At 47.6% G+C, this 25,961-nt stretch overlaps 1 protein-coding gene across 4 annotated transcripts in view; it reads right to left on the minus strand.

Moving 5' to 3' along the window:
• ADAMTS17 (ADAM metallopeptidase with thrombospondin type 1 motif 17) overlaps positions 1-25,961 on the minus strand; it is a 385,247-nt gene that overhangs the window by 135,271 nt on the left and 224,015 nt on the right. For all 4 annotated transcript variants that reach the window (XM_024349376.3, XM_054667215.2, XM_024349375.3 and 1 more), the window contains exons 13-14: positions 13,227-13,393; positions 4,398-4,525 (exon numbers count right to left, since the gene is read on the minus strand). In XM_024349376.3, coding sequence (XP_024205144.2) covers positions 4,398-4,525; positions 13,227-13,393 — 295 coding nt within the window. The remainder of the gene's footprint in view (positions 1-4,397; positions 4,526-13,226; positions 13,394-25,961) is intronic.

Below are 25,961 nucleotides of genomic sequence, written 5' to 3' on the forward strand. Positions count from 1 at the left end.
ATTTATAGCTGAAGGGGAAAGAGAGGGAAACGCTAGTAGGCAAACCACAGCAATATTTCTGTGAGTGCTGTCTCACATAAAATGTGGGTCATTTGTATGTTTAATCCGTTGTAATTAGACAATTATTATCAATGAATAGATACAGACTTTCCACTCATTAGGCCCCTGAGGTTTTAACATTACAATTACTATTATTTTCCTTAACCATTTTTTTCTTGCTTTACACATTCACAAATGCCACAGGAATCCAGAATGTTCCATCTTGACAATTACCGCAACAAGATGTAAGTACTATATTTGAATTGAATTTGTGATCTTATTTAAGAATGCCCGATTTTTATAAAAGTTCATTAACTACAACTAACAATTTGGAGTTTTGTGAGCAACGATTTAAGAGTGGGCTGAGGTTAACCTTTACAGTATCTGTCTGAAGAAAGTACTGTTAGACCAATAGCAGATGGCTTTTTAACTTCCTTCAGAAAACAAGTTGTTTCTCACGGTTTTAACCTGGAGAAGTACATGCAGGTAGGTGCTGTTGCCACCCACCAGGATGGTGGCTCTTTTGTAAAGACTGGTGGTCTGCCTGGAGGCAGCGGGTTACCAGGGTGCAGCCACCCGGGAGATGGTGCTTTCGAGAATTGGTAGGCAGGGTCTCTGCAGTGGCAGGGTGAGGCTCCCAAGGAGCAAGAGACCACCATCGAGCATCTTGAAAGGTGCCTCCATCTGCACCTGCGCACCCTGGTGACTCTACTTGGTTAATGTGAGGTGCAGTGCAGGCGCCAACCAATCCCTGCAATGATGATGACAAGGGTGGAGGCACTGGAAATAGACAGGCTGGTCCTGGGGATGGAGTGACATCTGGGGATGGAGTGGCATCTGGGAACAGGAAGGCGTGCATCCCAATGTCACTCCCATCACATCTCCAATGGACTGGATGTTTGTGTCTTCTAGAGTTCATTAATTGAACCGTTCATACCAACGTGATAGTATTTGGGAGTGAAGCCTCTGGGAGGTGATTAGGTCAAGAGGGGGTAGAGCTCATGAATGCGTTGGTGCCTTTGTAAGAAGAGGCTAGAGAGCTAGCTAGCTCTCTTATTTTTATTTTTTTTGAGATGGAGTCTTACTCTGTCGCCCAGGCTGGAGTGCAATGGTGCAATCTCGGCTCACTGCATCCTCCACCTCCCGGGTTCAAGCGATTCTCCTGCTTTAGCCTCCTGAGTAGCTGGGATTACAGGCACCCATCACCACACCCAGCTAATTTTTTTGTATTTTTAGTAGAGATGGAGTTTCACCACGTTAGCTGGGCTGGTCCTGGAACTCCCGACCTCCAGTAATCTGCCCGCCTTGGCCTCCCAAAGTGCTGGGATTATAGGCGTGAGCCACCACACCTGGCCTCAAGAAAATGATTTTTTTTTTTTTTTCAAGACATGGTCTCACTCTGTCACCTAGGCTGGAGTACAGTGGCACAATCTCGATTCACTGCAACCTCCGCCTGTCAGGCTCAAGTGATCCTCCCACCTCAGCCTCTGGAGTAGCTGGAACTACAGGCCTCCACCACCATGCCTGGATACTAGCTCTCTTTATGCCATGTGAGGACACAGAGTGGCAGCAGTCTACAGCATGAAAGTGGGCCTTCACCAGAACCCATCTATGCCAGCCCCTGGATATTGGATTTCCAGCCTCCAGAACGTTGAGAAATAAGCCTGTTGCTTATAAGCTACCCAGTCTAGGGTATTTGTTAGAGCAGCCTGAGTTGACTAAGACGACACCCAAGTGCAGAACAGGGTTGGGCTCAATGCTATCCTCATGACCACAGACTTAGGCCATTCAAATGTCTGGAGCAGCATTTTCTCTTTGATTCCACGACTAAAGGTTTCATTGTCATAGTATGGAACATCCTCCAGTTGAAAAGGCTGTGATTAAAACCAAGATCATGGATGAAGCCCATTGGCACAGATCACACAGAGCATAAATTATGTCCAGCCAGTAACACAGACCCCACTGGCTAGACAATTTTAGGATTCTTAGAAATGCCTCCCCATTGGCAAGAATGCTGCAGAAGATGCTGGCAGAGGCTGGGGATGGCTCGGCTGGTGCCGCTCTAAAGGGTGTAAGAACTCTAACTTGGGAGGAACGTTAAGTCGTTGGGCAGGATGGTCTGTGGAAGTGTGTAATTTAGGCAGGACACCAGCCCTGCACTTGGCTGGTTAGAAGTTTACCAAGAACCATCAGCGATGCCTCATTTCAGTAACAACGATAAGGGCTTTGTTCATACTGCCCGAGGGGCAGGGCCTTGGACATTCTTTGTTACAAGAAAGCAGCCAGGAGGGGCCAGCTCAACCACTCATCACTGCCTCCCTCCCCGTGAGGTTGCTGTGCCAAGACTCTTGGACACCAGGCGCTTATCACCCACATTTATCTGTATTTGATAACAAAGCCAGGCAGTGCCAAAGGAGTCTGGGTCTTGTCAAGCTTTTCCCTGAAAAATCCCAGTTTCAGACTGATTTGGCCTTAGCAGGAAAAAGCATCTGTTTGGGTGGAAACGGTTTGCTGCAGCAATCACCCTGGAAGCTGTCTTTGTGTCTGTCTTTATGCCTTGCCTCCTCTTGTTCTGTTTGTCACGCACACTGAAATATTGATGCCTATGCACTCTGCTAGGCACTGAGCAAGCAAAGAGCATAAGCAGATCTGCTGTCCGCATGGGCAAGTGGACCTGACGCCTGGAAGCCAGCATCTGACTCAGCACAGTTCTGTGAGGACAATGCATGGTGATCCTGACACTGGTCTGCCTGCTCCAGACATCAGGAGCTGCCACTGTCACTAGCTCTTGGTGGGCTGCCCTGTGGAGGACACAGTTGAGGGAACATGGTCATAGGATGACAGGAACGCGTATGTGTGGCTGAGGGCAGAGCGCTCCCTGGGTGCTGTGGTCTGAATGTTTGTGTCTCCTCAAATCCATATGTTGAATCACCAGCCCTCAAGGTGATGGTGTTAGGAGGTGGATGTTTTGGGAGCTGACTGGGACATGAGGGCAGAACTCTCATGAACAGGATCAGGGCCCCCATAAAAGAGACTCACAAGAGAGCTCACCAGCCCCTTCCACTACATGAGGACACAGCAAGAAACACTGTCTATGATAAGCGACCCCTCATCAGATCCCAAATCTGCCTGTGCCTCAAGGCCTCAGTCGTGGACTTCCCAGCTTCCAGAACTGTGAGTAATAAAGGTCAGTTGTTCAAAAGCTGCCTGGTCTATGGTGTATCGTTACAGGTGCCCAAGCTGACTAAGATGCTGGGGCTCTCTCACAACATGCCCAGCTTGACCCGAGTCACCAGGGAGTATGGTACCTGTGGCATAAGCGAGGCACAGAAAATACAAAGCTTCGACACCCACCCCCCATCCCAGCTGCTGCACCACCTCAGGAGGTGCTCATTCTGAGGGACAAAATGGGAGCATGGAGTCACCTCTGCTACCCCAGGCTAGGAGCCCCACCTGGGGAGGGTAAGGGCTACAGGTGGCCCTCAGCTTGGGCAGGGTTAATGCAGGTGGAGGGTAAGCTTCCTTCCTTCTTCTCGCATTCTTTTTTTTTTTTTCCCCCGAGACAGAGTCTTGCTTTGTTGCCCAGGCTGGAAGGCAGTGGCGTGATTTCAGCTCACTGCAACCTCCGCCTCCCAGGTTCAAGCAATTCTCCTGTCTCAGCCTCCCGAGTAGCTGGGATTACAAGTGCGTGCCACCATGCCCGGCTAATTTATTTTTGTATTTTTAGTAGAGACAGAGTTTCACCCAGTTGGCCAGGCTGGTCTTGAACTCCTGGTCTTATGATCCTCCTGCCTCGGCCTCCCAAAGTGCTGGGATTATAGGCATGAGCCACCGCACCCGGCCTCTCTTTCTTTACTTAAATGATTTTTATCGCTGTTCTAACCAGTCATGGCCATCCAGCCCTCAATGCCTTTGGGACTATATACCAGTAGATGGGTGCTCCCTGACAGCTGGGCGCACCTATCTGCCTGGCGTTACCTGCACAGGCATGGGCTCAGTTCTGCCGTCTCTTCTGCACTAAATGGGGCCTGGCTTGTGCAGACATCCTTTAGGCGCATCTTAGTACCCTGCCTACCTTCGTCTTGGTCATGATGTCTAAAGCAGTTTTCAAAGTCTTAGAATACATTGTGCCTGTTCTTTCCACCTCCACTCCTTGTTGGCCTAGCACTCAGTCATTACTGAGCTAGGGTTGTTGCACCAGGCAACACTGGTGGCAGGAGGCGGCATCACTGGGTGCCTTCCTAAGAAAATCCACTCCCCTAGGCCTCCTGAGACCTCTGCTCTACCCCACTCCCTGTCTGGGGAGAGTGAGTCTCCTCTCCAAAGCCCCACCAAGGACCGAAGGAGAAGTACGTCACCTGGCACTTGCCGTGCACGCAGAGATCAGTCTCGTAGGGCCCGCAGGGTGTGCCGTCCAGGACCCTGTCGGCCACCAGCAGTGGGGACTCCTTCCCGAGGGGCGAGCAGTAGAGTTCACATGGCTTATCTGAGGAGGGAAAGGTTGGAGGACGTTGACACGGGAAGGTGTGCGTGGGCCATGCAGGGCACAGGTACATGTGGGCAGAGGGAAGCCCTGAGGAAGAGAGGTCCGCACAGGTCAGTAAAGGTGCATGAGCTCAGGTACGCGCTCCAGCTCCTCTAAACACGCGGCACAGCAAGTGGAAAAAGACCCACAGCCACAGGGGAAGACAGTGCAGGTCGGAGCTCTGTGGGGCTGCCTTCTCTCATCTCTCTGTCCTTTGCAATGATACAGGAAGTTTCCTTTTCCTTAAGGCATCAAATACATCTGGTGAACAAAGGAGTAGTTGTGTGCTAATCTCTACGTTGAATACACATCAAGCGGGAGCTGGAGCCACTCTTACAGCGAGGGTGTGAAGGGAGGGGGAGGGGAAGGGGAACACGAATGCCTCTGAGTGAGGGCAGCGGCCCCAAGGGTCACCATGACAGTAGCTTTGGTAAGAGCTTCAGTGCTCCCCTAGCTGCTGGGTGACAGTCAGAGCTGTGCTCTGGGGTACGGAGATCCCAGAAGAAACTGAGTGGGAATAAGGTACAAAGGGGACACGTGGGCCGCTAGGACAGCTTATAAGAGCCGCACGTGCACCCAGGCAGGATGGAAACCTGGGTTTCCCCTACTCCTAAAAACACATGACCTCCCAGAATGCGCCCAGCTCCCCAGCCTTTGCCCGGTGTGCGCTCTCTGCCTGGAAATCCCTCGCGGCACTTTGCCTTCTACTGCCCTGGAAGCTTCCACCCTGCAGCTCTTCCCTCACGCCAGCATTGAGGTGGGGCAGGAGCAGCATCTCCACATGCACTGTGCACACACCTCCATTAAAGCGACAGCATCTGCCTGTTGTCCTAGAATTGTTTGGGCACCTCCCATACATGAAGGGATTTATTATAAGGCAGGTCCCATCGCTAAAAGAGGGTGAAAGGGATGTTTTAATCATCTTCAGATTATGCTGGGTCTGTGAGCTCTTAGAGGGCAGGGGACTTAAGCTTTCATTTTTCTGTCCCCACAGTGGGCCCAGGACCTGGCTCACAAAAAGACTCAGTATGTATATATATGTTTATATACTGATATATATATGTATCAGTATATATTTTTATATATCTATATAAATTTATATATAAGAATACACACACATATATATATTATATATATTATATATATATTATATATAATACATATATATTATATATATGTATTATATATATATTATATATATTATATATATATTATATATATGTATAATATATATATTATATATATTATATATGTATAATATATATATTATATATATATAATATATATACATGTATATAATATATATATGTATAATATATATATGTATAATATATATAATATATATATATTATATATGTATAATATATATATAATATATATATATTATATATGTATAATATATATATAATATATATATATTATATATATGTATAATATATATATAATATATATATATTATATATATGTATAATATATATATAATATATATATTATATATATGTATAATATATATATAATATATATATTATATATATGTATAATATATATAATATATATATATATTATACATATATATATTATATACATGTATATATATTATATATATATACATAATATATATATTATACATATATATAATATATACATAATATATATATTATACATATATATAATATATACATAATATATATATTATACATATGTATAATATATATATTATATATATTATACATATGTATAATATATATATATTATATATATTATATATATATTATACATATATATAATATATATATTATATATATATTATACATATATATAATATATATATTATATATATATTATACATATATATAATATATATATTATATATATTATACATATATAATATATATATATTATATATATATTATACATATATATAATATATATATTATATATATTATACATATATATAATATATATATATTATATATATATTATACATATATATAATATATATATAATATATATATTATACATATATAATATATATATTATATATATATTATACATATATATAATATATATATTATATATATATTATACATAATATATATATATATTTTTTTTTGAGACAGAGTCTCGCTCTGTTGCCCAGGCTAGAGTGCAGTGGCGCGATCTCAGCTCAATGCAAACTCCGCCTCCTGAGTTCGTGCCATTCTCCTGCCTCAGCCTCCCAAGTAGCTGGGACTACAGGCACCCACCACCATGCCTGGCTAATTTTTTGTATTTTTAGTAGACACCGTTTCACCGTGTTAGCCAGGGTGGTCTCGATCTCCTGACCTTGTGACTTGCCTGCCTCGGCCTCCCAAAGTGCTGGGATTATAGGAGTGAGCCACCGCACCCCACAAGACTCAGTATATATTTTTGAACAAACAGCTTGAATAGATTTTGTTCTTCTGTAAGTAACTGAGCAAGAGGAATGCATTTTTCTCCTCTCTCTCTGTCACCTCACCCTAATGCCATCTATGTGGTTACTTGGCACAGGGCGAGAGTCAAAGACCTTCATCCTCCTTGCTGCTCTTTGTCTTCTCCACCAGGCCTCCCTGATCAGTGGGTCCTTCTGGCGGCCCCGGGCCAGCAAGAGCAGGGACAGAGAGAGGCTTCTGAGCCGACCTGGCCTCGGAGGACCTTGGCATCCCACCTGCAGAGTTCTTGTCAGAGCAGACGTGCTGTCTCGTGACTGGAGGACTAAACCACCCCTGTGTTCAGTCACCTTCCAGGCCTCCTGTCCCACGAAGTCTGCTTCTCACCAGGCTCCACAGGAAATCTTGTCTTACAGCGCTGGAAAGAAGCTCCAGGAGTGTGGTGGAAATGCTTCCCTCATTTCTTCCAGTTAGCTGTGGGGGAAAACATCTGCCCACGAGAAGACTGGAGATCTGAAGCTTCCCAGGTCAGGGGAGTAATGATGCCTCACCATGTATCCATTCACCAAGCAGGGACTGACCCCTCCCTCACACAAGGCACTCTGGGGGGCACTTCCGGGGAAAGACAGACACGTGATGTTTGCTTCTGAAGGCCCCAGTGGGCTCATGGACAAGTGTACAGCAAACCCAGGGTGAGGCCACATGTTTCAGGTCCAATGGGAGCTGTCGGAGGGCTGGGTGCAGCCTGGAAGGAATGACTCATTTCCTGTGCTGGCAGGCAAGGGGCAGCTGTCCTTCCACTTGCAGGGAAGGACCTCAGGAGGTGGCTGGTGGAAGGAGAACTCTGGAAGATGAGACATATACTGAGATTAGCTCGAGGGAGCTTGCTTGACAGGGTCACTGAGGTACCCTCTGGGGCCCTGAGGTTCCCCAAGCATCTTGCGGAGCTGGTGGGAGAAATACAGCAACACAGCCCCCAGCGTGGAGTCTACTCCACACGCTGGGCTGCCTCTACTGTTTCGTTAAAAGCAAGGGTCCCTTGGCTGAAGTGGTTTGAAACTGGATTTTAATTACCTTTACACTGAAATGTTGACTCAGTACTGGGAGTAATTGAGCTTTGAGGTGATTTGCTCAACAGCTGCAGTAGTAAGGATGATGAAATCATAAATGATATTTACTACCACTGTGTTCCAGGCAGCATGCTAAGTAGTTATCTATTCATTTCAGGTGGGTGCTGTCACTGTTCCATTATACAGACATGCACACAGGGCTCACAGGAAGTGCTCAACTGTCTGCAGTTGGCAGGGCCACACCCCGGCCTCTTGGCTCCAGCCTGCTTCTTTTTCCATCATCGCAATTTCCTCTCTAAACTGAGAACTCCTAGGGCCAAAATTACCAAGAGCAAAGTGGCATTGCTACAAACAAACCACCAGTTTCACGCATGTTTCTGGCTTCCGAGTGTATCCTCTGATTCGAGTAGAAGTGGAAGTGGGACTTGGGTAGAAAAGCAGAGGCTGTTTTGAGGCAAGTTAGAAAGGCCAGACTTCAAAGGGATGAAGGCTTTTTATCTGGACTCTTTAGGGTGAGCAGAGAAATGCGGACTCTGCAAAGCAGGAAGGCCAACCTCAGCTGGAGGGATGCTGGCCATGAGCCTTGCAGGAAGGAATGCTCAGCTCCACCTGCATGCAGCTCTCACCTGCAGACACTGCCCTCCACAGCTTGGACAGCTGGGGACACTCAGGCTCCAGAACAGAGTCTAGAGGTGGGGCTTCCCTTCCCTGCTCAGCCAGAACTCTCCATTTGTCCATCTCCTCTTTGAGGCCTCTGCTTGGAATTCAGGGCACCCACATCTCTAGCAAACTATATGGCATGATCTCCCAAAGGATAAGGTTTTTAAAATGTGAGGAGGAGGCTCAGAATCCCTCAAAATTCTCTATTTCCCTCCAGGTTGCTTTAGGTGGGAGATTAATCTCCAGGAACAAGACCCCAGTAAATAACATGAGGTGGTGGGATTCAGCTTTGCACCCAGCATCAACACTCCTACATCCCCAACAGCACAGAAGATCACATTTTCTTAAAAGTTATACAACCACACACTTGAAGGAAGGAAGCTTGGAACGTGCCACCTGCATGGCTGGTGTGTGCTGAGATGGAATTCTGACTGAAGCTGCAAAACCTGGGGCCGGTCTGGCTTCTTGCTGGCCTGCCTGGCATCAGGACTTCTGCTTGGCTGGAGGAGGTCACAGGCAGGGCAGGGAAGATGGGCTCAGAAGCTTGGGAACCACGTGGTCACATGTGCCCGCTGGAGGTTTGGAACATTCCTCTGCAGTGAAGACACTCGTGGCTCTCAGCAGTCTCTCTGCTCTCTCTCCAGGCCAGCAGTTAGAAGGTCTTAGCATGGTGGGGACATTGCTTTATTTTGAGTTCATCACAGCACCCATCCAAGTTCTCCCTGGTCCTCTGTGGGGGACACATGCTGAGGAGGCTACTCAGACTCCTGTTCCCAAAGCTGCCCACCCTGGCCCCCTCATCAGTCCCCGGCAGACAGGCCTCTGCGGATTTTACCAGCAGTGAGCACCTGCCCACAGCTGGCCCATTCCTCATCTCTTTCCTGGGAACTCGGTCCTGAAATTCAGATGCAGAGAGGTCATGTCTGCTCATGGTTGATGGATCCCAAAGAAGGCTACACTCCCTTATATGTAATTCAGAAATTCAAAAAGCTCTGAAAACTGTAAGTGTTCTCTTCCATTTGTGGCAAACACATTTGGCAGCAAAACCAGCCTGGACTGATGTGAGCTCTCGGTAGTGTCAGTATCCCCCTTAATGAGGTCACCTGGTGGACAGACCCACGAGACTGACTATGGGGTGCTCTCCTGGAACCCACTAGCAATACAAATATTTGGTTGATGCACTGTCATTACCTTTTGAACACATAAAATGCTCTGAAGCTTGAACTGTATGTGGCCCAAAAGGATCTGGGTAAGGGATGTGGATTTACATAAGAGGTGCCGTGGGCTACCCTACCAGCTTCCACACGGACAAGTTCTGAGAAAGCCAGTCTGCAGTGGGTGCACGGGGGTGTGACTACCAAACGCAAGCTGCGAAGACCACAGAGCTAAGGTCCTGACATCTTCAGCTTTGCAACAGCTTCCCTCCTTTTCATTAAGCAGCCCCAGCTGGCTTGGCGGAGCTGTAGTCAGAGAGTCCTAACCATCACGCCCCTCATCCCCACAGAGGCTCAGACCTGGGGGGTTCTGCCGTGCCAGGCAGGAGGCGCTGGGAACGCACAGCCACGTCCAGACGCAGCCTTTGCCAAGCTCTCCGACACTTCAGTGGGCCCGTGGCCTGCTGGCCTGGGCAAGGAGGACTGAACTCTTGAAGGTTTCCACTTCAATGAGATTCCACGAGAAAAGCAGAAATGGGGTGGGTTTGGCAGTGGCCCATCTCAATGGGTTTCTGTCTAAAGGCTTTTCCACTTAGAAATATTTTCTAAGGAGGATCTTTGTCTTCTTTTGGAGGGGGGATGGATTTGTGGTCCTGAATCCTCCCTTGGAAAATCTACCTCTGCAAGAATTCTTTCTTCTTCTGTTTTTTTTTTTTTAAAAATGGAAGACGAAAAAAAAGAACAAAAATACAGCTTCCCTTCTTTTGAACTGTGCGTCACTCGCCAAAGAATTCCGCAGCGATAGCAATGCTATGAATAGGGCAGTCATAATGGGCTTCAGAAGAGCCCGGAGCCCAACCACAGGAATCGTTCCTATCACGGCTCAGCTAGAACTGTGCCTCTTATAAATGGAGTTTTCAGAGGAACACTTATAATCTGTATTCCCCTCCTGCCTTCTAAATTGGCCATTTATTATTTTGTTTTTACCCTTGATGAAGTGCTCCTTTTAAAAATGCTGGCTTCTGTTGGTATTTGAGAGAAATGAAACTGCAGATGCAAGAAGTCAGGGCGATTCTACCCCAGAGCAGGACGTGTCGAGCTACCGGTGCAAAGCCCCGAGCGTGGGGTCTCTCCTTCAAACGCGAGATACTTACTGCCTGGTAGCTGTCCTCATCAAACAGGGCTGCTCTTTTCAGATCAAAGGCGGTGGCACTCTAGTGACAATAACTTAGGACTTAGGCAGAGAGAAACAGAAAGGAAGTGGGTGAAAGGTCACATTCCCAATCCAAGCGGCCCCCCAAAGAGCCACACCGCAAGGCTTCCTGGGTGGAGGATCTGGGCAGACTCAAGTCCCAGCCACTGTGGTGATAAGGCAACGAAAGAGTCCAGCCATCCAAAGGCGGTCAGAAGGAAAACAGAAGTTTAATCTGGACTTGGAGAAATCTGTGGAAACACAGACATTTCAGTGGGATTTCTGTGCTGAATAAATAAGACGGGAGCATTGAAAACTGAAGCAGGCAACCAAGGAAAGAACAACTTGGGGCACGAAGTTGAGATGAAATTTGAAGAGCGTGAATCTGTCCCAGACCTGACCTCTTCTTGCTCCTGCAAAGTGGGAGTGGACAGTAAAGACGTCTAAAAGCATCTTTATCTGGCATGCCGGGGAAAGCTGAAGGCTCGGATTCAAGGCTGGTTCTCATGAGAACCAAATGGCAGCTCTCTCGCTTCCAATTAGGGGTCTGCGTGTGCCTGACACAGCGGGAAGCCTCCTGCCACCTCCTGCATCCGACTCACAGCCAGGCGGAGAGAGGCAAAGGCCTGTGTGCAACTGCACGGCTCCAGCCGCACTCATTCCTTCTAGGAGGGCAGGTCTCCCCTCTCCCTCATCTGCAGGGAAAATTCAGGGTGCAAAGGCCGTGTTTCTCTTGAATTCTGCTGGCGAGCTGATGGCGCAGCTACATTACGCGGTCCCCAAAGGTGGTGTTCTTTTTAAAAAAGGACAATGAGGGGGCTCCCCAATACTTTCAAATGAGTCCTCATCTGAGTGGGCTGGTGTTATCTGCTACAATTTAGAGCATCACATGTTGCTCTACGAGTCAGCTCAAAGAGGATGGCTCAGGCTGTTAGACTAAAAGCTGCAGATCTGAGGCTGCTATTCCAGAGATGCCCGGGCCCACCTTCACACAGCTACGCACACCTGAACTTGCGACAGCAGAACGCCGAATGCAGATTTCAAAGGCTCTTCCTATCACAGGGAAGAAACATAAGACCTGGCATCAGAACTTCATTCTTCTGCAAAACACTTCTGAGGCTAAAAATCAGGCCCAGTTTCCTGAGTTCTTCTTCAAGCTCTCTCACTCCACACCCATGAAGTCATGCGGTCTGTCTTCTTCAAGTGTTGGCAGCCAGGCAATAGCTGCTTATTTTCTGTGAGTCAACTGCTCTGGAAGTGAGGTCAGCTCCCGCCCTGGCCTCTTGTCAGCTGCAGGTGCTTAGAGGCGTCCTGTAACCTTATTCCCTCTCATCTTCTGCACAGCTTGTTTTGCGTATTAAATGAGACGATGTATGTAGAGCTAACTTGTGTCTTGTACATGACATATCGATAAACGGGTTCATATGTCATCATTATAGCACAGAGTCTTGTTTCCTAAAGAAGAACAGTTTTAGGCAAAAAAAAACAAACCCAACAACCCTGAAGCGGGTCCTGGGGTGTCCTCATCTATTAAGGACATTAATTAAGCAGACATTACAAATGTATACATGACACACCACCTAGAACTTCATCAGCTACTGGAAATGCTTGCAGTGGCCCAATGGGGCAGAGCCTCTTGATTCAGGAGAAAGCTCTTGGAAAGAAAATGGGACCTGTGCTTATTATCATCTTTCCTAAGTTGTAAACGATTCTCAAAATGTCCCCCAACATCCTAGCCAAGGATTAAGAGCCAATTCCAAATAAACCAAGAGAAGCAATACAGGGATCATCCACATTGGAAAGCCAGAGAGCAGCCGCACCAGCACACCGGGATGCCCCTGTAAAGCTCCTTGGTCTCCTCAGCTCGTCCTGGGTCCCTCCACACATGGCGCCAGGGGCAGGATGCCAGCACAGCCTCCTCGCTACAAATGGGGTTGCAGGATGCACCTGGCCTGCTGCCTGCTTCAACAGCTGCAGTTGGAACATCTCAGAGAGCTGGGTCATTCAAGGTCAACCCCACAACTTACAAAGTTGGGCCACAGCTGAGCTGGGCAGAGGACTGGAGTGTCTTGCTGGGTTGGTTTGGGAAAGGGATGCCCCCCGGCTTCCCTAGGTAGTTTTTATGTTCCTAGGGGAGGACAGGAGGCTGCCATGCAAGGACATGCCATATGCCTTTACCGTCAACCACCACGGCTGTCAGCAGGCCTTTTTTCTTGGGGCTCAGCCGGTCGTGTGCCTGGCACTGCTGGTCCCGGAAGCTGGGCAGACCCTTGGGGCAGGGCAGGTTCTCGCAGACCGCATGTTCTACACTGGCACCCGGGCAGTGTGTGCCTCCAGGCCCAGGGCTAGAAGGAAGAAGAAGGTCTGCGTTAACCAGGTGGTGTGACCGAAGGGCAGGAGAGCTGTTTCCATCTCTCTTGCCAGGAGGAGGAGGGGAAGGGGGCAGGGCAAGGTTTCCAAAGCCACCCCCTCTCTGCTGTTACAGACCAAATGCCCACAATCCCAGACCCACACTGCCGGCATGTTTAAGTGAGCCCTCTGAAAGGTGCATCTGAGAACTGCAAATCAAGGTCATATGGAAAAAGAAGGCAGTGAGTATGAGTTTGGCAAGATCCACACATTGCGTCCTTCATCTGAACTTAAAATTTGGCCACGGGTAACACTGAAAACCCAAGGGACACTTCTGGAGAGGGTGTGTGTGTGTTCTGCAGGGGTCTTCTCTGAAATGAAGACCTTAAAATGCCCCCCAGGTATACTCTGGAGGTTAAGTTTCAGGATGAGTAAATACATAGCTCGTTTACTTTATAATGAAAAGAATAAGAACAACAAGTTCACTGCTCATGGGCTTTGAGTGGAGACCAGTTAGATCCGGGCTGTGCTACCTTTACCTGGGCAGGTGTGAGACCACACATGGTCAATGCTATGGTCTTGGATCCTAGATGCTCTGTGCTGAGGCTGGGGTTTTAAGCCATTCTGGAGTTCCAGACTGTGTTCACTGGCCAAGTCCACACGTGTGAGGGCCTGGCTGGCAAAGCATGGCTCTGCCCTGTGCTTCTGCAAGGCCCCAGGGTGTCCTTGACAACCTGGGCAACCTCAGTGGTTCCATTCGTTTCCATGATGTCAAGGTCATCATGATGGAATAAGATTTCTTATCCACTCCCACCCCTCGCACTTTTTATTGAAATTCAGTCTATGAAAGAAAGAAAAGGGCACACATCCGAACAGTTCTGCTCAATGAATTTCCACAAATCACACACACCTGTTGGCCAAATGTCATCTGGACACATTAGCCATTTCGTGTTGTGTATTTTTTTTTCTTCCTTTGCCATTTTTCATGTTCAGAGAGCAAGACCACCCTGGGACTGGTGCTTTAGGGGAGAGATATAACAGCAGAAGAGGGCAGAAGCCTTTGGGCTTTTGTGTTATAAAGGTCTACACCAGGGGTTGAAAACATGTTTCTGTGAAGGGCCAGATAGTAAATATTTTTGGTTTTGTGGGCCAAATAGTCTCCAATCACTCAACTGCCACTGTAGCACAAAAGCAGCTAGAGATAACATGTAAAAGAACAGGCATGGCTGTGTCCCAATAAAACTTTATAAACACCTGGTGGTAAGCCAGATTTGGCCCACGAGCCTTACTTTTGCCAACTCCTGGTCTACCCAGTTGTCTTGGAGAAAATATCCTGAGGAGAAAGGCCCCTTTCATACTTCTGTCTACCTCATATACACTAGAAAACAGTTCCCTCCCCCAGGAGAAGAAGAGATCTGGAGAGATTAAACCTACTGGTGGCCCCATAGTGGGGCCTTGAGCTCTGCTGGTCTTCCAGTTAGGCAACGGCTAACCCTCTAGAAGGTTTATGGAATCTGAGAACAGAGGGGCCTTGTGTTCTGCTTCCTGTCTAGAAGGCAAGGGAGGCATCAGTTCCAGAGAAATGACTGCATGGTGTGTTTAGGCAGAAGGGGCCTCAGACAGCCTCCCCAGGCAGCCTGGGCCAGGTACCATTGGCAGACAGAATGAATCAAATCCTGTGCCATGGAACACTGCATGGAAGGAGCACAGAAGGGCTGGCCCCCAAGAGCCACATGGATCAGTAGGAGAAACATCACCCTGGCAATAAGTGAGTCCCCACGAGCGGGCACCAGAGAAGGAACGAGTGAGGCAGCAGATGCAGCATGGCACAACGTTTCAAGCTGAACTGGGCCCCCACAAAACTCTATGCAGAAGTCCTAACCTCTAGTGCCTCAGAGTGCAACCCGATTTGGAAACAGGGCCAACAGGGCACAGACAAAATTAGTCAAAATGAGGCTATACTAGAGTAGGTTGAGCCCCTAATGCAATATGAAGTGTCCTTATGAAAAGGGGACATCTGGAGATACACACACACACACACACACACACACACAGAGAGAGAGAGACAGGCAGAGAGACACACAAAGAATGCCAAACATTGTCAGCAAGCCACCAGAAGCTGAGAGAGAGGCCTGGAACAGATTCTCCCTCACAGTGCTCAGGAGAAACCAACCCTGTTGACACCCTGATTTGGACTTCCAGCCTCCAGGACTGTACGACAATAACTTTTGGTTGTTGAAGCCGCCTGGTTGGGGGTCCTTTGTTATGGCAGCCCCAGGAAACTAAGGAACCGGACGACACAAGGACCAGATGCTCCTCGCGGAACTTACATGCAGACTAAGGGAAAGCAGGGCAGACACGAAGTCATGAGGAACAAAACACGGACTGGAAGGGAGTAAAGAAATACAAATTAGGTGGGTTCGTAGAAGAATAAAGAAAGCTACATTTCCTACACACTTGAGTATAGACTGTGATTGGTGAACATCGTGATTAACTTCCTGAGTGGTTATCGAGCTTCCTTTTACACTTCAGTTTCCTCCCTTTCCAGTAGCTGATTTCTCCAGTTTTACATCTGCCTAACCCGCATACAACAATTACCTTCACCCCTGACAGTGAGGAGGTGGAGAGGAGATATGATGTGATATGATGTAAGAGAACTGGATCCAGAAGCAAGTGGGTCTGGAGGCGGAGCACATGGGATACCACACGTGCCTCGGCACACCTCCCTCCACATCTGCTTCTGCTGCTTCTCCCTGACAACTTCTCCAACAGGCAGTCTCTATGCGGCCCCTTATCTAGCTCACAGGCCCCGTAATCCCCACTTCCCACCTCCTAACCCTCTGTCGATCTTTGAGGCCACCTCCACCCTATTTTTCCTTCCTACCTGGAGCATCTCCACATCTTGTTTGGGTATCTGCTATGCTGCTTACCACCAACCTTATGAAATGGAGAGCTGTCTTCCTCCTGTTCCTCTTATCTGGAAGCATCTCATCTTCCAAATATCTGGGTTCTGTGTTCTCAGCAGAGAGCATTGCACAGGAGGGTCTCCAATAAGCACTAGACTGACATGAACTATATTATCAGAGCTGATCTTAAAATGACCAACAGAGGGAATGATGTCAGGAAGAGAGCTGAGGAGGAAGCAGCAGGAATCCAGTTCTCCATCCAGACAATACTCACACTGGCAAAAACTACCTGAAGAAACTATTTTGAAACTCTGCAGTCTACTTGAAGGCTTGCAGCTTCCAGGGGAAAGCCAGGTCAATTTCAGTTAATTTTGCTCAATTTCAGCCTTTAGTGTGGTAACAGTTACTGCCCATCCTTCATCCACAAGGCAGGCAGCTATGTCTGTGCTCCTGTTGCAACTTTCTGGAGTCAGGGTGAGCAGTAAGAACCTTATCTTCCAAATATCTGGTTTCTGTGTTCTGACTGTTGATTGCTACTTGCAGTTGTTAAGGTGCAGATGCAGAAGATGGCTGACATTGCTGTAACCTCCACCAGGTGAAGTGGCTTCCAGGGGATTTCCTTCCTTTTTCCTTTTAGGAGCCAGACATTTAGGCACAAAGACATTTAAAAGCAACTTCATCTAGAAGAACTTAGAAAGCCACCAGCAATGGCTAGGAAAAGATACAGGTTCAAAAAAGACCTCATAAGACCTTCAGCTTTCACTTCAGGTTGATTCCTGATCCAGAGATACCACTAAATCATAAAACAAAACCAAACCAAACACCCTGGGGAAGGGGTAGAATCTATTTCTAGAGTTACTGCATTCTAAGATTTGAATGTCTAGTTTTTAATGAAAACATCACAAGGCATACAAAGAAACAGAAAGTATGGTTCATTCAAAAAGAACAAAATGTATTGGCAGAGCCTGTCCCTGAGGAAACCCAGATGTTGGCCTTGCTAGACAAATACTTTAAAACAACTGTCTTAAAAATGCTCAGGAACCAAATGAAGGCACAGATAAAGACAGGAAGACAATCTATAAACAAAATGAGAATATCAATAAAGATATGGAAGTTAAGGAAACAAAGATAAATTTTGGAATTGAAAAGTATAAGAACTGAAATGAAAAATCCACCAGTTCAGAGAAGATTTTAGCAGGCAGAAGAAAGAATTAGCAAACTTGAATATAGGACAATTGAAATTGCTGAGTCTGAGAAGTAAAAAGAAAAAAATATAGAAAAGTAAGCAGACATATCTGTGGGACACCATCGAGTGGATCAATGTAGGTACTAAGCGAGTCTCAGGAGAAAAAAGAGAGAAAGGGTTAAGAGATGATTTGAAGAAATAATGGCTGAAGCTTACTGAATGTAAAGAAAGACGTGACTCTATAAATCCAAGAAGCTCGAGAAATTCCAAGTAGGATACAAGGACCCATACTAAGACACATTGTAATTAAACTGCCAAAAGACAAAGAGAGAATCTTGAAAGCACCAAGAGAGAAGTGACATATCCCATACAAGGGATCGTCAACAAGATTATTAGCCAATTTCTCACCAGAAACCTTGAAGGCCAAAAAGAAATGTGCTTATATACTTAAAGTGCCTAAGAACAGAACTGTCAAGCAAGAACTCTATATCCATGTAACTGTCCCTCAAAAATCAAGGTGAAAATTAACACATTCCCAGATAAACAAAAAATGGAGAAAGTTTGTTACCACTAGACCTGCATTACAATAAATGCTAACGGGAGTCCTTCAAGTTCAAACGAAAGGATACTAGATGAAACCTGAATGCAGGAGGAACAGGCTTTTCTCCCTGGTCCTGGTATGTGGCTTCTCTCAGCATGCTTCTTCAGCGGCCTGTGATGCATTCCACCTCCCTGTGGACAGCATTCTCCTGTACTCCAGTGGGTAGCTTCCAAGCACACCAACTTTTTGGATAGATTCCTATTCTGGTTGGAGATGCAGTTTCTTCCCTTGGAACCTTTCCCTGACATCTTAAGTGTGGCTTCCCAGAGAGTTCCACCAGTACAGAACCTCTACAAGCCTCTCCCTCATTCAGTGGGCCCCAGTTGCACCCTCTCTAACAAGGTCCAAGGAATTTCATCCCTGGACAAAACTGTGGTAGCAGCTACTGTATGTCCTTCACAGTAGCTGTGTGTGAGTCACTGTCATACAGATTTGTTTCTTCCTTGGGTGCTCTGCCTCAGACCTAAAGACACAGGATGCTACCTGCATCTGCTCTTCCTGTATTCTTTAGAGTTCTCTTTACCTCTTAGTAAGTTCGCATTACTCCAACCACCTGTTATAGCTAATATTTCCTTGAACTTTCCCTGATTTAAAAATATGACCACAGGAACTGACTTTCTTCAGTTTTAAGTCATTATTTTGAACGACATGAGAAAGGAGAGAAGTCATCCACTAGGTACACAATTTGCTACCTAAATAATCCCCAATTGCTATGCGGCAGGACCCCACTTGCGGTCCTTCATTTTTTATGACTGTCTCTATAACACAGGGCCTCTACGGTCACATCAGTGCGGGCCTCCTGCATGTGCAGCTGACCTCTGAACAATGTGGGGGTTAGAAATGCTGACCCCTCACATGTAGCAGAAAATCCACATATAACTTTTAACACCCCCAAAATTAACTATTAATAGCCTATTACCAACTGGAAGTCTTGTTGATCACATAATTAACATGTTTTGTAGGTTATATGTGTTTTATACTATATTCTTACAGTAAAGTCAGCTAGAGAAAAGGTTATTAAGAAAATCACAAGGAAGAGAAAATATACTTCCTACTCATGAAGTGGAAGTGGATCATCATAAAGGCCTTCCTCCTCATCGTCTCCACATTGAGTTGGCTGAGAAAGAGGAGGAGTTGGTCCTGCTGTCTCAGGAGCAGCAGAGACAGAAAAACGCATGTGTAAGTGGACCTGCACAGTTCAAACCCATGTTGTTCAGGAGTCAACTGTACCTTGGTCCTGAGACAACAGAAAGAGGCACCCTCCCTCTGCGGCATAGAGAAGACAGAAGGAGAATCCTTGTGGGGGAGGGTGTGGCTGGCAGTTTCCACAGATGGCTACCTGACAGAAGTTCTGGGGGAGGACTCAAAGGAGGCCCCAACTTTCCCAAGGACCCCACACTGGGCTGGGTGGATAAAGCCTGAATTGTGTGGACACGGGGGCTTCAGGAGACAGTGTGCGGGGCCAGCGAGTGCAGCAGGGGACCAAATCCCCAAAAGCAACTGGAGAGACCACCCTCACACAGTCTCAGGAGCAGAGGGCAGGGCTCTTACTCACTCTGGAAGTTGCTCTGAGCTACGCAGTAAGGAGAAAAACAAAACACAACTAGGGAGACTAAAACGACAGAAAGCCAGCTTGACAGGGCTAAAATAAAGAACAGTTAATATAAGAGATTCGTGATAGAGTTATCCCTTCCCAGGAGCTGAAGGTGGGTCCGGTCTTTCCCTCAGCCTCTCCTGTGAGGGCAGGAAGGCGCAGCCCTACCGGGCAACAAGGCTCCAAGGTCCCATGAGGCCTCCAGGGGACAGCCAACAAGTTGCAATCTCATCCTGAAATGAGGACTGATCCCTGAGGACCGGGAAGAAACTTCAAGGCAAGAGGCACTTTCACATAAACAGTGATCATAAAACAGCCGACACGCCCAGAGGGCTCCCATTTGGCTGGCCCTTCTAACCATTACTTCACTAAATCCACACACAGAATCAGAAGGTGCTCCTGACTGCACCCTTTGGGTGAGGAAATCAACGCTCCAACAGGTGACATAACCACTTGGCTGACGAGCAAGAGGTGGAGAGAAGAAATGTAGCGTGCAAGAGCTTCTGGACCCAGCAGGAACAGGCGCCCTGCCTCTGCCTCTGGGAGGGGCTGCCCATCGGCCACCACGAGGCCTGAAGGACAGTCTGACTCACTGACCAGTCATCGGGGTGTGATGGGTTTTTTAATTTGAATTTTTACTATCAATCAATAGTTTCTAGTTTTTCTGTTCTAGGACTTTTTTTTTTTTTGGACAGAGTCTTGCTCTGTCGTCCAGGCTGGAGTGCAGTGGTAAGATCTCGGCTCACTATAACCTCTGCCTCCTGGGTTCAAGTGATTCTTGTGGGTCAGCCTCCTGAGTAGCTAAGATTACAGGTGTGCGCCACCATGACCGGCTAATTTTTTTTGTATTTTTAGTAGAGATGGGGTCTCACCATGCTGGCCAGGCTAGTCATGAACTCCTAGCCTCAGGTGATCCACGTGCCTTGGCCTCCCAAACTGCTGGGATTATAGGCATAAGCCACTGTGCCAGGCCTGTTCTAGGACTCCTAAACATGAATAAAATAGAAGCTTAGATACAAAACCAAATGGCTTGCATGGGTACTTCACAAGAAAAGGATATCCAAATGGCAAATAAGGAAACAGAACTTCAGCCTCACTGTTGATGAGGAAAGCACCAATTCCCCAGCCAGATACTGCTACACACGCATCAGAATGGCCAAAACCAGAGAGAATTACTGACAACACCGGTGTCAGTGAGGACATGGGGCAAGTAGAAAGCCACCCCAGCCACGGCAATGGAGATGGCACGGCCATTCTGCAAAGCTGGCAGCTGTTATGTGGTCACACATGCGCGCCCCAGGGGCCAGCGACTGCCCTCCTACTGTACTGACATATACCTGCACGTGCGCCCCAACACACATGCTCGACCGTGATGAGCAATACTGTGCACGGAGCTGTGCTTCTTTGTATACTCTACCTTCATAAGTTTGTTTAAAAATAAGCAAAAGAGTAAGGTAGAGAGGCTTTGGTGAGAAACTGAAGGCGTGGAGAGAAAGGTGAGCTCTACCCCCACATTTCCCAAGCGCCTGCAGAACAAGGACCGTCTCCTGCTGAAGTGGAGTCCTCGGGGCCTTGATAGACACAAGCACAGAGCAGAGAAGCAGCAAAGGTTTGCTGAGATCAACAGGATCACATGGCAGAACATCTGCCCCTTTCTTTGAGAGTAGATGGACAGGTAGAATCAAGACAGGCTGGAAGAGAAAGATGCCACTTTTTATTTTCAGGTTTGCTGTATTAAATGAAGACAGACCAGAAGATAAAGTCACAACAGCAGTTCGGACCAGCTTCACCATCCAGAGACACAGGACGCTCCGTACAAACCTGGCAGTTCTGGTCCCTGCCCTGGCGGCCCCTGGCTCTGTGAGCTCTGAGAAGAGAGCAGGGCAAAGCCATAGGGTTTCAGAAGTGCTGCGAGCTGCTAACGCACCCTCAGGGCAGCAGACATCCCAGTTTTAAGGCCTCCTCTGAAAGGTGTCCAAGTAACACATGTAACTTATGCTTCAGTGTAGAATACTTAAATTTTTAAAAATTATCCATATGAATGCCAGATCGCTGGCACATGGAAAGCACATAGATGGGGTTTCACTGTGGAAGCAAAAACCAGTTACAGGCACATAACCTTACACCAGCCGTCCTCCTGCCGTCTTAGCAGGCTAGCTGCCTTCCTCTCCCTTTCTGGTGCATGTGGGCTGCACCTCATGGTGACCCTGCTGTGTCCCAGCTCTGCACTCCACTCTCCTGCCCCTGCTGCACCTGCTGGGATGCAGCTGGCTTTTCATACAAGTGCATCTGAGCCTTCCTCTCCCCTCCCTCCCCAGCTCTTCCCCACACACAAACTGTCGAGGGGTAACAGAAGGTAAATTAGAGATGCATTTTCTACCCTGCAGTCTTCTGACGTAACTCCCACCAACAGCAACATAAATTATAGCAGGAAAGGACGGGCCTAGGAAGTCGCTTTGGAAACACCGATGGTCCCTAAGGCTTCCACGTCAGCTAGCAAAAAATAAAAACTCCAAGAGCTGTGAAGACCAAGACTAAAAAAAATAATTGTGTGTGGGGGGACTCTCTTGCCAGTATTTTTGGACAGTGAATAAACTAGCTGCAGAAGACAGGGAGCAGAGCCAGGAATATAAAGTGAAGGGGGTGAGAAGGGGGTCGTGGGAGTGTTCCAAGCCTGAGACTACATAGCAGTGAATTTGGGACATCCTTGTGAAATCTCTAGGCAGCAGGCCTGGTGATTTAAGGAGTGAGACGGGGAGAGGACGTTGTTTTTGTCAGAGCTTGGCTCTGAGGCCCTGCTCAGCTGCGCTTTGTAACAATCACTACCATCAGGGCATCCTGCAGAAGCAGGCTGGAGGCTGCAGCCTGGACTTCATAAAACACACCACATCCTGCGTCCCTTTGGGAAGCCCCCAAGATGGCTGGTAATCCACCCACCCAAGGACTGTCCCGCCTCTTCCCATTCACCTGGGCTGGATCCATGGAGGCAAGAAACTCCATAGAAAACTACATAGGAAAAAGGAGCATGTTGTTTTCATTCACAACAGAAAAAAGAGCTACATTGCCACTGTGAAAGATCGAACAGACTACCAAGGTGTAAATATTATAGGAGCAAAAAGGTATCACTTCTCTTACTGGGGAAAAACAAGGCTGGGTTCTGTGTTGAAGCTTGTTCTCAAGGTGATGCCGAGCACTCCAGACTGAGATGCCACCTTGCTGGAGAAGGGCAGGCACAACAGGTGACAGATAGGCCTCATGTGGCCGTTTATAGCATCTGGGCCTCAGTGAGGGGAGATGATACAAGGGCATGAGGCCTACCTGGTGGTCTGCCACTTTGGCCTAATCGTTTATGATCAGCTTTGTGTTTCAGTGAAAAAATGATATTAGGGATGTGTTTTGGAGGCACTGGTAGTGCAGACAGATTGGTTTTCTGGGGCAAGTGCACGTCCAGGCAGGAAGGCAGTCAGCACATTTTATGGAGTGGCCGCTGTGCTGTAGGCACGGAAGGCAGCATGGTGTCCAAACAGGTGTGGCCTGTCCTGGGCCTGCACAGAGCTCAGCTCAAAGGCCAGTGGGGAGGACACAGTCAAAACAAGTGAGCAAATACATAACAACAATAACAGCTGTTGTAACACGTGTAACGTAAGGAAGAGGTGCCGACGGAGACTTAAGCAGCACCCCATTTTAAGCAGGCTGTCAGGGACAGAGATCTCTTGAGAAGACATTTACATTAACACCCAAAGAAAGGAAAAGGCAAGTTAAGGAAAGGGAAGACAGCACTGGGGAGGGTCCTGGGGTTAGAATGCTGTGGCCGAGAGCACAAAGGAGGCTTCGAGGCTGTAGGGGGCTGAATGGTGGGTCCCCTCCGCCTCAAAAGATAGTCCACTTGGAACCTGCAAATGAGACCTTATTTGGCAAAAGGGTCTTGGCAGATGTAATTAATCTAAGGATCTGGAGATGAGACCATCCCGGATTTGGGTGGGCCCTAAATCCAATGACAAGCGTTCTTCCAAGGGAAGAAAAGGTGAGAGGACACACAGAGAAGAGACCACGTGAAGTCAGAGGCAGAGATGGAGGTGATGCACCTCCCAGCCAGGGGAGGCCAAGGGTTGCCGGGAGCCACGAAACGGATTCACATTTGGAGTTTCAAGAAGGAAGCACTGTGCTGACACCTTGATTTTGGACTTCTGGTTTCTAGAACTGGGCTCCAAACCTGGCCTGCCGCTGCCTCGTGTGTGACGTTGGGCAAGTTACCAAACTTCAATATGATTCTATTTTTTGTGTGTTAGTTTTGTTTTGAGATGGAGTCCCACTCTGTCACTCAGGCTGGAGTGCAGTGGTGTGATCGCAGCTCACTGCAAACTGCACCTCCCGGGTTCAAGCGATTCTCCTGCCTCCGCCTCCCAAGTAGCTGGGATTACAGGCACGCGCCACCGCACCTGGCTAATTTTCGTACTTTTAGTAGAGATAGGGTTTCACCATGTTGGCCAGGCTGATCTTGAACTCCTGACCTCAGGTGATCCACCTGCCTCAGAATCCCAAAGTGCTGGAATTACAGGCATCAGCCACTGGGCTCGGCCCCCTAATAAAGTTTTTTTTTTTTTTCTGTACAATGAAGATAAAAATAATACCTCTCCCATGGGGCTGCATTCAATAATTTCCTACATAAATGCCTAAGGGAACCCAGTGCGTGGTGCAGGTCTGCTGCATTCACCACCCTCCTCGTGACCAGACGTGGAGGAGGCAGAAAGGATATAAGAGGAAACTGCATGGTCTCACGGGCTTTGGACTCAAGCAATGCAAGGATGGTGGTGCTATTTACTGAGAGGGGAGATGTGGGCTAGGAGTAGAGGTCCCAGTTTAGAAAGGGTCCTGTTTGAAGTGTCTGCGAGAGAACAAAGGGGAGTTGGTGGGACTGCATCCCTTGTGGGTAGGCAGGGATTTTATCTGTCTTTGCTTCTCACTGCAGGCCCACACCTAGCAGAGTTCAGGCCCTGGCAAGGTTTACTGAAGGCTTCATGTTGGAAAGGCTTCATCAGGAAGGGGCACGCGGCTGGGAGGAGTGGGAATGCTGCAGGCTCTTTCTGTTCCTTCTGCCATCACCCTGCCCCACAGGACGATGCTGCTGGACAACAGAGATTGGATGTGAAGGTGCATCAGTGACTAACAATCCGACGTGCTGAGACCCACAAACCCTCAGCTGTCTGTGTACCGAGGCCCTGCAAATTCTCCCATTCCTCAATGATGAAATACAGGAAAAAGCAAGGGAGAGAACAGCCGCGACTATCATGGCGAGGGAGAGGGAGGACCTGATGAAGAAGAAGAGTGAAAGATTTTCACAACTTTGTGATTTACAGAACAGCCTCTCTCCTGGGGCCATGGGACCTGGGAGAATGGGGTGAGAATCCCAATATAAGAAACCCCATGGCAGGGCAGGCCAGCGAGAGTACACTAATGCCGCTGTCTGAACTGGGTGGTGTTTAGGATCCCCCAAGAGCAAAATGCCCCTGTGGTATCCCAGAGCAACCATGGGTGGGCAGGGCAGGAAGCAGTTCAGATGGTGACAGGGGTCCTGCCAAGACATGAAGGCAAAAAGCTCTGGAAAGCCTTGTCTTTGGGCTACCAATGCCAGGAAAGCCCTAGCTAATGTCATCCCGAGAAGGCAGACAACACCAGTTCCCTTCAAAGAGGCACCTATGGCATTTGCATAGCGTTGATAACATCTTATTCTTGCAAATGTTGCCCTCGCCTAGAGACAACTTAAATGTTGACAGTCTCAGGACACTGGCTCCTTCAGACATTCAGAGGTTCTGATATCCTCCTGCTATGATGTTTACTGGGTGTCACCTGTTATGAGATAAGACACGTAACGTGCCAAGAAGACCAGTCTTCCACTAGGACCCACAAACTCCAATCACAAACGTGGAGCACCCATGACAACCACAATCCCTGCCAATTTCTCTCTGCACTTAACAAAGCCTTAGACAGGGAAGGGCAACTGGTACCATCCTCGTTCTTCTGTGAGTGCTAATAACAAGAGCGGCTGCTTATTAAATACACACCAAGGACTTTCTGTGCATTCCCATGAATTCTTCCAAGTTTCAGATGAAGAGACAAGTACCAGCAGTCGGCGCTATAAGAAGTCATGCTGGCAGCCAGGCACAGTGGCTCACACCTGTCATCCCAGCACTTTGGGAAGACAAGGTGGGCAGACCACCTCAGGTCAGGAGTTTGAGACCAGCCTGACCAACATGGAGAAACCCCATCTCTACTAAAA

Source organism: Pan troglodytes, chromosome 16 (assembly GCF_028858775.2).
Source record: "Pan troglodytes isolate AG18354 chromosome 16, NHGRI_mPanTro3-v2.0_pri, whole genome shotgun sequence".
Classification (NCBI taxonomy): domain Eukaryota; kingdom Metazoa; phylum Chordata; class Mammalia; order Primates; family Hominidae; genus Pan; species Pan troglodytes.